The sequence below is a fragment of the Saccopteryx bilineata genome, chromosome 4, assembly GCF_036850765.1.
Source record: "Saccopteryx bilineata isolate mSacBil1 chromosome 4, mSacBil1_pri_phased_curated, whole genome shotgun sequence".
Taxonomy (NCBI): domain Eukaryota; kingdom Metazoa; phylum Chordata; class Mammalia; order Chiroptera; family Emballonuridae; genus Saccopteryx; species Saccopteryx bilineata.
Genome location: NC_089493.1, coordinates 12,212,546 through 12,225,468, shown reverse-complemented (window position 1 = coordinate 12,225,468; position 12,923 = coordinate 12,212,546). Strand labels below are relative to the sequence as shown.

The 12,923-nt window shown below is 41.8% G+C and overlaps 1 protein-coding gene and 1 non-coding gene across 2 annotated transcripts in view; both read right to left on the bottom strand.

Annotated features, from left to right (window-relative positions):
• Window positions 1–12,721, bottom strand: part of TRIP11 (thyroid hormone receptor interactor 11) — an 82,699-nt gene extending 69,978 nt beyond the window's left edge. Inside the window, exons 1-3 of the mRNA XM_066277441.1 lie at window positions 11,870–12,721; window positions 6,658–6,719; window positions 1,386–1,496 (exon numbers count right to left, since the gene is read on the bottom strand). Coding sequence (XP_066133538.1) covers window positions 1,386–1,496; window positions 6,658–6,719; window positions 11,870–11,996 — 300 coding nt within the window. The 5' untranslated portion in view covers window positions 11,997–12,721. The remainder of the gene's footprint in view (window positions 1–1,385; window positions 1,497–6,657; window positions 6,720–11,869) is intronic.
• On the bottom strand, window positions 8,640–8,715 carry TRNAV-GAC (transfer RNA valine (anticodon GAC)). The gene has a single exon. It is a non-coding gene; the product is annotated as a tRNA-Val (tRNA).
• Window positions 12,722–12,923: the final 202 nt, after the last annotated feature.

The following is a 12,923-nucleotide window of genomic DNA, read 5'->3' as shown; positions in this document are numbered from 1 at the left end:
ATTCCAAAAACGGACAGAACTTTCCAGTAGATCTTATACTATGATAAGTATGTATGGTGCCAGGTAGGTACCAGAAATATCAGGGGGAATGTTTTTTAAAGTATATGATTGTCTAACCATTATTCTGTACACCTGAAATTAATGCAAAATAATACTGAATATAAACTGTAATTGAAAAAGAAAAAATATATATATTACTGCCAGATTGGAAATTAAGCTCTTTTTTAAATGCTTATATTTATTTTTAATGTGGTTTGCCTTAACTTTTTATCTTAACATGTCACTAAAGAAATTCAAAATGAATGCATCTAAATTTTATAAACCCAAATATGAGTTTATGGTAAAAATGAACATTTAATCAACAAAATGAAGAGCATTTAAATGAAATAAGAAATGGTTCAATTCAATAGAAGTGCTTACTGAATTCTAATTATGCACCGAACACTAAAGAGAATTCAACAACAGAATGAAATATGGAGGCGCTGGCCTGGTGGCTCGGTGGACAGAGAACTGTCCTGGAGCACCGAGGTCACAGGTTCAATCCCCAGTCAGGGCATGTAGGAGAAGCAATCAATAAGTGCATAACTAAAAATGAAACAACTAAGTGGAGCAACACGTTGATGCTTCTCTTTTTCTCTCTCTTCCTCCCCCTTCCCTCTCTTCCTCCACTTCTTTCCTAAATCAATGGAAATTGTTTTTTAAAAAAGACCCGTAATACAGGATTTAGTAATTTAAAAATGACCTATGTACTCTTATTGATCAATGTCACCCCATTAAATTTAATTTTCTAAATACAATTATTTTTAAAAAAGGAAACACAGAGACATAGTGTATCTTTTAAGGATTTATGATAGCATTGATTATATTGTATATCTATTACCAGCATTGTAAAGAAAGAAAACAATTCCAAAAATAACTTTCTATCAAGCTAAAGGGGAAAAAATTTATAGAACAGTATAGTCAACTAAAATACTTAATATTTTTCCATGGAAAATCAGGAAAATGCAAATATAGCATATATCACTTGCAATTAAAATCAGCAATGATCACACTGATTTCAAACAATTTTGGATTAACAGATGAGAAATTAGGTTTAATAGAATGAGGAATTATAAGCAACAAATGTCTAAAAATATCTTATACAAGGACTCTTCTTTTGGAAAGCAGAAATTAAACTCCACAAAGGTTAGTTTGTGTAATATAAACATAATAGAAAAGTTACAGCATTCTTATTAAATTAGTGATATCAAACTGAATTGGTAATTATTAACTTCAACACTCTCTCACTATTTTTTATCTAACTATAGCTTGATTTATATAATTCTTAAAATCTTTCTAAATACCTTACAGTAAAATAAGTGTGAAGCAATTATAATGCCCTTTACCTCTTTCTGCTGTAGTTGATTTCGATAACTTGTAGATTGATGCTTTATTTGAAGCTCTGAAGCTTCGTGCTTCTCTTCTAAATCAGTACAAAGTTTCTTAAGTCGTTCATTCTAGAAGCAAAGAAAAAGTATTTGTAATAAAAAGACTAAAATGTAAAACACGTTTGTAACAGTTATATGCACAGCATTATAAAAAACATTGCTTCATACAAAAATTCTGCCCTTTAAACACACTTTTTAAAACACACTTTTAAAGTTCCTTGTGCAATAACCATGTTTATAGATTTTATGCATAATTCTGAACCAAAGCTAAAAAAAATCTTGGTCACTTTGATTTTCTGCTAAGAAAAAGCCGCCGACCAACGTCTACCCCATCTTTGTATAATCAAAGTCTAGCACATAGCAGGCAGCCAACATCTGGTACATGAACGAACTAGACTACACGTTTAAACTTTTGCTTTCTCCCCTAACAGTACAAAGATTCCTTTTTAAAAGGAATCTTTTTTATTTTTTTTACAGGAACAGAGAGAGAGAGGAGTCAGAGAGAGGGATAGATAGGGACAGACAGACAGGAAAGGAGAGAGATGAGAAGCATCAATCATCAGTTTTTCGTTGGGAATCCTTAGTTGTTCATTGATTGCTTTCTCATATGTGCCTTGACCGTGGGCCTTCAGCAGACCGAGGAACCCCTTGCTGGAGCCAGCGACCTTGGGTCCAAGCTGGTGAGCTTTGCTCAAGCCAGAAGAGCCCGCACTCAACCTGGCGACCTTGGGGTCTCGAACCTGGGTCCTTCTACATCCCAGTCCGACGCTCTATCCACTGCAACACTGCTTGGTCAGGCAAAAAAGGAATCTTTTTTAAGAAGAGTTCTGGCTAAAGTAGAGGCCAAAGCCTTAAGCCTTACATCACTTCTCGGCCTGAACCCCAGAGGCTCCTGAGGCACCTCTGAAAATTCCAATATGAAAACAACTTTGTTTGAAAAACTACATTTAGAAGTACCGTATTTCCCCATGTATAGCACCCTTTCCGAAAAATTTGGGATCTAAAAACTGGGTGCATCTTATACAGTGGTTGTGTCATTTCAAATGCCATAGATCAGGGGTAGTCAACCTTTTTACACCTACCGCCCACTTTTGTATCTCTGTTAGTAGTAAAATTTTCTAACCGCTCACCGGTTCCACAGTAATGGTGATTTATAAAGTAGGGAAGTAACTTTACTTTATAAAATTTATAAACCAGAGTTACAGCAAGTTAAAGCATATCATAATAATTACTTACCAAGTACTTTATGTCAGATTTTTGCTAAGTTTGGCAGAATAAATCTTTATAAAACAACTTACTATAGTTAAATCTATCTTTTTATTTATACTTTGGTTGCTCTGCTACCACCCACCATGAAAGCTGGAACGCCCACTAGTGGGTGGTAGGGACCAGGTTGACTACCATAGATGGAACTGAGGACAAGGCAATATATGAAGACAGTGATTCATTATCAGACACAGATGAGGACAAGCTAATGGATGGGAGTTTTGACAGTGATGAGGAGTTGTGTGAATTTCATGATGAATAAAACGAGTTCCATAACTTTATGTAATACATTTCTTTTTCAAATTTTGGCCCCCAAATTAAGGTGTGTCTTATACATGGGAGCATCTTATACATGGGGAAATACAGTACACAAAATATTAAGTATAATTCAACAAATCTAGATATCACAATCCTGTTTTAAGATGTTGACATTTATGAAAAAATTAGAACATACACACCTATTTCAAGAGTCTATCTCCAGAAATCTAACACAGAGCTTAATTACCTTGTATATGTATACGTGTATGTATATATACATATACACATGTGTGTGTGTGTGCATGTGCGTGTGTGCGTGTATATTTTTTCTTAGGTGATAGGAGGGGAGATAGTGAGGCAGACTCCCACATGCGTCCCTACTGGGATCCACCTGACAATTCCATCTGGGGTTGATGTTCAAGCACTACTGAGCTATGTAATTTTAGCACCTGAAGCTGATATGCTCCAACGGAGCTACTCTCAGTCGCAGTGCCCGGGGCCAGGCATGAACCAATCAAGCCACTGGCTGTGGGAAAGTATAAGGGAGAGAAGTGGGAGAGGGAGGAAGAAGCAGATGGTCATTTCTCCCAAGTCCCTGACCGGAAATCAAACCTGGGATGTCCACTGAGCCACTGACCAGGGTCAAAGAAATATTACTAAGAAACAGGACCAATGTTCACATAACTAATAACTTTCTATTCTATTGGCTACTTTTACATGATTTTCTGTTAACATTAAAAACAACATGCATAACGGAAGCAATGCAATATTATGAAGTCAAACCTAGTCTTTCACGCAAAATAAAAGGCTATTTATTTAACTCTGATTAATAACTAGAACTTGAAAACTTTCAATTTGGCCAATACCTAATTGGTTGTTTCCCCTCATCTCCGTAGTCATGTGAGTCAGAAAGGTTGATAAAGCACATGAAAGAAGATTCTTTTCATGTGGCTGACCCATAACACACCAGGAGTTATCATGGGCCATTTTCTATTATGTGGAATATAAAGCAGAGAGGGATGGTCTGAAAGAAGAAAAGAATAAACACATGCAAAGAAAAACAGAGAGAAGCAATAATGAGAAGGAGAGACTCCTGAGAGCCTCCAGTTTGGCTGCAGACCCTTTGTAAACTCTGGGTACAATTTCTGCAATGAAATCCATGAGATACTCATATCCTTGAACTATTCCATCCTGCTTAACCCTTGTTGTACCATCAAGGGCTACTGGAACCAGTTTTAGCTTATGAGTTTCTTTGATGAGTAGTCTTATCTAAAAAAATTGATATTCATGACCTTTCTATTTTTTTTTTTTTTGCATTTTTTTTTTTTCTGAAGCTGGAAACAGGGAGAGACAGTCAGACAGACTCCCGCATGCGCCTGACTGGGATCCACCCGGCACGCCCACCAGGGGCAACGCTCTGCCCACCAGGGGGCGATGCTCTGCCCATCCTGGGTGTTGCCATGTTGCGACCAGAGCCACTCTAGCGCCTGAGGCAGAGGCCACAGAGCCATCCCCAGCGCCCGGGCCATCTTTGCTCCAATGGAGCCTTGGCTGCGGGAGGGGAAGAGAAAGACAGAGAGGAAGGTGCGGCGGAGGGGTGGAGAAGCAAATGGGCGCTTCTCCTGTGTGCCCTGGCCGGGAATCGAAGACCTTTCTTTTTTTTTTCCCCCTGTATTTTTTTTTTCTGAAGCCGGAAACAGGGAGAGACAGTCAGACAGACTCCCGCATGCGCCCGACCGGGATCCACCCGGCCGCCCACCAGGGGGCGATGCTCTGCCCCTCCGGGGCGTCGCTCTGTTGCGACCAGAGCCACTCTAGCGCCTGGGGCAGAGGCCAAGGAGCCATCCCCAGCGCCCGGGCCATCTTTGCTCCAATGGAGCCTCGCTGCGGGACGGGAAGATAGAGAGGAAGGAGAGGGGGATGGGTGGAGAAGCAGATGGGCGCTTCTCCTGTGTGCCCTGGCCGGGAATCGAACCTGGGACTTCTGCACGCCAGGCCGACGCTCTACCACTGAGCCAACCGGTCAGGGCCTACCTTTCTATTTTTTAAAGGTCTTCCAATAAATAAGAAAAAATTCACCTATTTTTAACAGAATAAAATTCATTCTATCTTGCAACTACTGTAGGATACATTGGGCCCTTTTATAAGTCTAAGAATAATCATGGGATTGTAAGGCTCTTGTGTTTTCTGTATCTTAAAACATTTTGCTGGCCCTGGCCGGTTGGCTCAGCAGTAGAGCGTAGGCCTGGTGTGCGGGGGGGCTCGGGTTCGATTCCCAGCCAGGGCACATAGGAGAAGCGCCCATTTGCTTCTCCAACCCCCCCCCCTCCTTCCTCTCTGTCTCTCTCTTCCCCTCCCACAGCCAAGGCTCCATTGGAGCAAAGATGGCCCGGGCGCTGGGGATGGCTCCTTGGCCTCTGCCCCAGGCGCTAGAGTGGCTCTGGTCGCGGCAGAGCGTTGCCCCCGGTGAGCGTGCCGGGTGGATCCCGGTCAGGCGCATGCGGGAGTCTGTCTCACTGTCTCTCCCCGTTTCCAGCTTCAGAAAAATACCAAAAAACCCAAAAAACATTTTGCTGTTTTATCATCCTAAGAATTATTTTCTCATTATTCATCAATTATTCCTGACTATGCTAAAAAGACTTATAATAAGAAATTGAAAGACTGGTGGAATCACCCAAAAGACTACTGCAATAGTAAAATAACCAGTTTTCTGACTGCATTGCCCAAAGTATTACATCATGTTTTTAAAAGATAAAAGCTATCTGGCAGTTTCATCTTTGTAGCGTTTTTGTGTCTTTTTGCTTTCATTGAACACAGTTGAAAATTTAGAATTTTCATTTTTCAACAAAAAGAAAAAAACAGAGGCGAATATTAAACAATTATTACACAACTAAGATTAATGCTGAGAAACAGAAAATAGCACACTAGAACCTAACAGTTACAGTGAAACTGTGTTGAGGCAAAATCTCAGACAAGTCTTTAAATAACAATATTCCATGCAAATTTTCTCAAACTCAAGAACTGCTGAGTGAGCAATACACTCCTAAGAACAAATATGAAATACATTGTCCTCATCCAGTTAGATATTTAATAGGAAAAGATTTTATCTCACAATATTTTTTGACAATGATTTTACAATACATCACCCTTTAAATCCTTTTATGTTCTTTATGGCTTTCCTTTGAACCCTTTCCAAGTTTTCCTCATCCCTATTAAGTACGATGTCCAACACCAGTCATCACAAGGCACTGACTAATAGTGAAAAAGATTATAAAGTTAACTTGCTATTCCTATAATTTCTTTGTATACAAATATCACACTTTTTAAATTTTAGCGGATTAAAAAGCTCTAGATGAAACAGAATTGCATTCTTCACATTATACTTAGATAAATGTAGTACTGCATATGGTTAGAACACAGTAAATCCTTGATAGTGATAAACAGCTACCACTTTTATCATTTGGCAATTTTTGTACCAATATTAGCACATATAAGCCAAGATAAGAATATTAAATAGTCAAGTCCAATAGCATGTAAATATATTCTTCATCTAAATGAAGATGATAATGCTTAAAAAATAGAAGAGAAAGAGAGAAAAGTGGAAAGCAGTGCATTAAACAGAGAAGACTGAAATAAAGCATGAATAACTGTCATGGCTTCAAAAAAGAAAAACCTAAATTCAATAATATTCTTTAAGTTTCCTTACCTCTGATCTTAAGGTTGCATGAATGGCTTCAATTTCCTTTCTCCTATAATGAGGTAATTCTCCTACAAAAGAAACAGCACATACTGAATATATGATCAATACCATATATACTAATCAACAGGCATTTTTTTTTAATTTTTTATTTATTTATTCATTTTTAGAGAGGAGAGAGAGAGACAGTGAGAGAGAAGGGGGAGGAGCTGGAAGCATCAACTCCCATATGTGCCTTGACCAGGCAAGCCCAGGGTTTCAAACCGGCGACCTCAGCATTTCCAGGTAGACACTTTATCCACGGCACCACCAAAGGTCAGGCTCAACAGGCATTTTAAGAGAAATATATTTCACTGAGCTTTAAGCAGAATGGTATGCTGGTCAGAGAACATATTCAGAAGATAAATATCACTTGATCTAATCCCAGCTTCCTACTGCCACAAATGTTCTTTACGTCACAGAAGTCATCCTTTTTGCCTATCATTGACATCCTAGGATGCCTACCTTTATCCCCTGGTGTGTTCATTAAAACTTGGAAAATTAAATTTTACATTAAATCTTTCTGTTTAGATAAAGTTTATGCAACTGGGGTTTGAGGCCTTAATTCTCACTTCTGCTCCCAGTACTATCAAATGATTAATGACCTAAAACAAGGAATGAAACTACACTAAAAGAACACTCATTTCAAATAACAGACACACTTTATTTAACATGGGAAGAGCTTAGTCTGGTTTTTACATTTTCATGTAAAAGACAAGTCAGAAGCCAGCATGGGTAAAAGGGCACCATGGAAGCTTCCAGAGAAATATCATCCACAGTCAGGCTTTTTCTAAGGAATAGTACTTTCATTACTCCTAGCACCTTAAGACTATAAAAACAAGTTCTCTGGCCTGACCAGGCGGTGAAGCAGTGTATAGAGCGTCAGACTGGGATGCGGAGGACCCAGGTTTGAGACCCAGAGGTCGCCAGCTTGAGCGCGGGGTCATCTGGCTTGAGCAAAGAGCCCACCAGCTTGGACCCAAGGTCGCTGGCTCGAGCAAGGTGTTACTCGGTCTCCTGAAGGCCCGCGGTCAAGGCACATATGAGAAATCAATCAATGAACAACTAAGTTGTCGCAACAAAAAACCGATGATTGATGCTTCTCATCTCTCTCGGTTCCTGTCTATCCCTCTCTCTGACTCTCTCTCTGTCCTTGTAAAAAAACAAACAAAAAAACAAAACAACAACAAAAAACAAGTTCTCTGGATTACAGTTTAAATCAAAAGAAAATACAAGTGGCATCCAATAAAAGTGACAAACCCATTATTCTTGGTTTGAAATGCACCAGGTGGGGTTGCTTCTCTGGTTGTTTATACATCTTGCTTAAAAACTCGGACAGGACTGTGATTGCTACTCAGAAGAGAACAAATTATAATCTAATTATATTAGCACTGATTATTTTAAAGAGTGTTAAAAACTGCAGACCTCTGTCTTTCCCCTCCCCTCAAATAATCTTGGCCTTTTTAACAATAAAAGGGGAATATTATACAGACCCAAAAACTCTTCCTCAATGAGGGAAAACAAAACAACAGCTACAGTTTATTAATGCTTACTATTTGGTAGGCACAGTGCTAGGCATTTGACACTCACGATTTCACTTAATCCTCCTAACCTCAGGATATATGATTGTCCCTATTTATTTTTATTTATTTATTTATTTATTTTTATTTTTCTGAAGCTGGAAACGGGGAGGCAGTCAGACAGATTCCCGCATACCCCTGACAGGGATCCACCCGGCACGCCCACCAGGGGGTGATGCTCTGCCCATGGGGGGACGGGGTCGCTCTATTGCGACCAGAGCCACTCTAGCACCTGAGGCAGAGGCCATGGAGCCATCCCCAGCACCTGGGCCATCTTTGCTCCAATGGAGCCTTGGCTGCGGGAGGGGAAGAGAGAGACAGAGAGGAAGGAAAGGGGGAGAGGTGGAGAAGCAGATGGGCGCTTCTCCTGTGTGCCCTGGCCGGGAATCGAACCCGGGACTTCCGCACGTCAGGCCGACACTCTACCACTGAGCCAACCGGTCAGGGCCATGATTGTCCCTATTTAACAGATGAGAAAACCCAGCCTTTTAAAGGTTAAATATTTAATAATTTGCTCAAGATCACACAATATTTAATACATAGAAGTAGAGTTTCAACCCATGTCTGACTTAAAATTCCAAGTCCTAACCTTGAATAAATCAGTACAGTGTTTGGTAAAATAGCAACTTTCTGATATTGTCAATATAGATGATTATCAAGCTGTACAACAGTGCTATTTTGGAACTATTATCTTGTTCCCTGCTGACACATGATACACACTCAATAAATACTTGTTGCATGAATAAATTAACTGTACTCTGACCTTATTTTTAAATGATTTACAAAACCTATAAATTAGGTGTTAAGTCCTACTTTAATACAAAGGAAAACAAAAGCACTAAGCAACTTAGCAGATTTTTAATCACTGAGCAAAATTTTCACTGAGAAGCTATTATGTAACAAGATGGCAAATACTGGTAATACAAGGATAAATAGAATCCAGTCCCTACCCTGGGCATCAAGGAAAGATATACATTACAACTCAACACGGTAAGTGCTGTCAGAGCCAGATCCACAAAGTTGTGTTAGAACACAGATCACCTGCAATCAATTAAACCCATCAAAGAGTGGGCATGGTTTCACCAAGTACCTGACATGTGAGCAAGGTCATACAGGAAAAATTCTTTCCTAGGCAAAGGAGGACAGAGAAGGAAGTAGGAAAGGAAGAGCTTCTCATGCAGAGGCTGGAAGTTGGGCAGGTACACAAAGTTCCATGGGCCATAAGGTCTGGGTGCAACTGTATGTGAATGTGCTTATGTTTGGCACCTGAGAGAGAAGGGGAGGGAACAAGAGCCTGGAAAAGGTAGGTTGAACCCAGATAGGACAGGTTTCTGGTCTCCCAAAACTAAGAGATTTCAATTTCATCCCTTAAGTAACAGGGTCAAGAGATTTTTACAGCACTTATGTTTTCAGAATAGTAACTGGCAACACAACAGAAAATGGAGTGGAGTAGGGAGACATGGATGACAGATGCGAATGGGAAACAGTGCATGGGAAAGAAAATGGGGGTAGGAACTAAAGACAGGAGTAAGAAGGAAAGGGCAAACACAAGAAACAATTCTGGCACGGGATGAACAACATTTGGTGACCAGTTGGAAGGAGGAGATGAAAAAGAGGCTAAGCAAGGAAGACAAAGATTACTTCTTTAGGAGACTGGGGAGATGGTGACAGCATAAGACTGCGAATACAGGGACATATTTGGTGGGAAGAACAATATGATTTCCACCTTAAGCCTGCAGGACATCCAGGTTGGAGGGATGCATATTTTCTGGTTTAGGGCCAAAGGGATTGCCAACTCTTTTCCCCTATGTAGGTTACAAGTAGAGATTAATCACTTTCCATGTTACCCAGCCCTTCTCTGCTTCTGAATGTCCTCAACCTCACATGACCCTTTCCTTCCCAAACCCAGGACGGACCCCTTTCATTCCCATTCCCAACCTCCCACCCAAGGGGTACCCCAAGCAGTAAAATGGGTTAGGCAGCTCCCCAATTCCCCCCCACCAAATAGACCGCACAGAAATGCTAAATATAAATACTATCCTTTTTATCAAACTAACTTCACTTCAGTCAAACATGAAGGTTCAGTTCAATCAGGATTTAAAAAATTAAACCAGAATACTAATTTATTAATATATAAAAAATAAAACTATCAAAGGGACAGCTCTCATCCAAAAGACCAGCCCATCACTTCACTGGAGGCAGACCTAGACTGACATTAAAGAACTCTTTTGATCTAAATACCACTTGCTGAAAGAAATCGCAAGAAATCAAAATAGTAATTAATTTAATCATTAATTACCATGTAACTTAGTCACTATTCATTAGTAAAACAAAAGGAGGGTTTCAAAAACTAGTGACGGTTGCTAAGGGTACCCCAAGAATCGAGTATGTCTCTTGTTCTATTGGGGCAGTAGGCAATTAGGTAGAAAAAACACAATTTCAGTTGGGACACTATGTCACCTGAATAAGCAGAATTATAAAATAACTGATAGAAAAAAACAGCTGTTTCACTAGCAATATACTCGAGTCAGACAGGGAAAGCGATACTTCAGGGGTCCCCAAACTACGGCCCGGCATGCGGCCCCCTGAGGCCATTTATCTGGCCCCTCTGCACTTCTGGAAGGGGCATCTCTTTCATTGGTGGTCAGTGAGAGGAGCATAGTTCCCATTGAAATACTGGTCAGTTTGTTGATTTAAATTTACTTGTTCTTAAAAACGAGACTAAGAGACATGGACAAGAGAGCGGTGGTTACCAGGGGTGGGGGGAGGGAGGACGCAGGAGGGAAGGAGGGAGAGAGTTAGGGGGAGGGGGAGGGGCACAGAGAAAACTAGATAGAGGGTGACGGAGGACAATCTGACTCTGGGTGAGGGGTATGCAACATAATTTAATGACAAGATAACCTAGACATGTTTTCTTTGAATATATATATATACCCTGAATTATTAATGTCATCCCATTAACATTAATAAAAATTTATTTTAAAAAATTTACTTGTTCTTTATTTTAAATATTGTATTTGTTCCCGTTTTGTTTTTTTACTTTAAAATAAGATATGTGCAGTGTGCATAGGGATTTGTTCATAGTTTTTTTTATAGTACGGCCCTCCAACAGTCTGAGGGACAGTGAACTGGCCCCCTGTGTAAAAAGTTTGGGGACCCCTGCGATACTTAATACTATGAATTACTGCAATTGCTACATAAATCAAAGGGGGCAAGTGACTATGTGTCATAGACAAATCTTTTTTTTTTTTTTTTTTAACTGTCAGTGTAAAGGAAGACTATCGAAATCAGTTCCGCCTCCAAGTTAAGGACGAAGTAAGCGGTGGGCGTGGAGGAACCAAACAAACTAGTCAACGTAGGAGCAGTTTCACTCCGATCGGAGATGCACAAAGTATGTAAAAGGGAGGAGAACCAGAACTCTTCCCCCGGACGCCAGTGGTCTTCCATCGGAGAAAATCGCTTAAGAGTCAAAAGAGTGTCAGAAAAAAGGGCGGAGTGACACTCCTCTGCGACCCATCCACGTCCCTGACGGATGGAAGTGGGGACCAAACGGACGCTCCCAGGGTCCCAGGAAAGCCCACCCCCATCGCTCCAGCTGTTACCTTCCACTTCCTCCGTGCCCTCCATCAGCATATCCTTTGTCAAGTTTGAAATATGGTCAGTGAGGGAAGCCAGGCTGCCCCCGACTTGACCCAAACCGGAGCCGAGGCCCCCAAGCCAGGACGACATCGCTGCGGGTTAAGAGAACAACCTGGTCCGCCCCGAGAAAAGCGTCCAGCACCGTCGGACGATCCCAACTGTCCTCGAACCGCTGCCTTCGCTCCAAAATCTGAACACTCAGGATTCGATAACACAATGAGGGGTTCCTAGGCAACTCCGACTTGGGGGGCTCCCACCGAAGTCCGGGTCTGCACAGAAACACGGAGGCCTGGCCTGGGGCTTTAGCGGGGGCCCGCCTCCTGTCACACAGTCAGCCCCGCGGGGCCTCCGCTCATTCTCACGACTTCCCACCGTCCAGGTTGGGCCACTTTTTCCTCTGCTTTAGTGACTTCCCCCAGTTCTGTGGACAACTCCTACCAACTCGACGCCGGCCGCCATGACATCCACTCGCAACGCGGCAACGGATCATAGAGAGGAACCGCAGCGGGGTAGAAGGGCTCTGCGGAGCCGACGGACGTGTCCTTGGCGCAAGGGATCGTGGGATCGTGGAGGACTGAGTGCTGTTAACAGGGCCGATACCTGCTGCTAACGGTGAGAAACACCTCCACGTCCCCCGTGGGCCTTGGCTGCTGGGCCCCACGGCGACGCGGCGCTGGCGGGCGGCGGTTGGGTTTCAGGCCGAGCCGAGCCTCGAAACCGACATGGCTTGGGAACCCCGTGGCCTCACTGTGTTGGTGAAACCTGAATGTTTTAATTCTGGAAGCGGCTTTACACAACTTGTCACAGGTTACCGTGTGGACGATTGGACCGTCTCAGCACTGCTGGACCCTTTGCCCGGCCCTACAGTAGGAGCCGAGGATACACAGAAAGGATAGACTACAAATTCCGGCGTCCAGGTGGGAAACACACATGTGGATTGCCTTTCATCGCAGAAATTTTCTCTGGTGGCTTTCTAGCTCAAGGGTGAAAGAAACCCTGACTTCCTTAATATTAAGG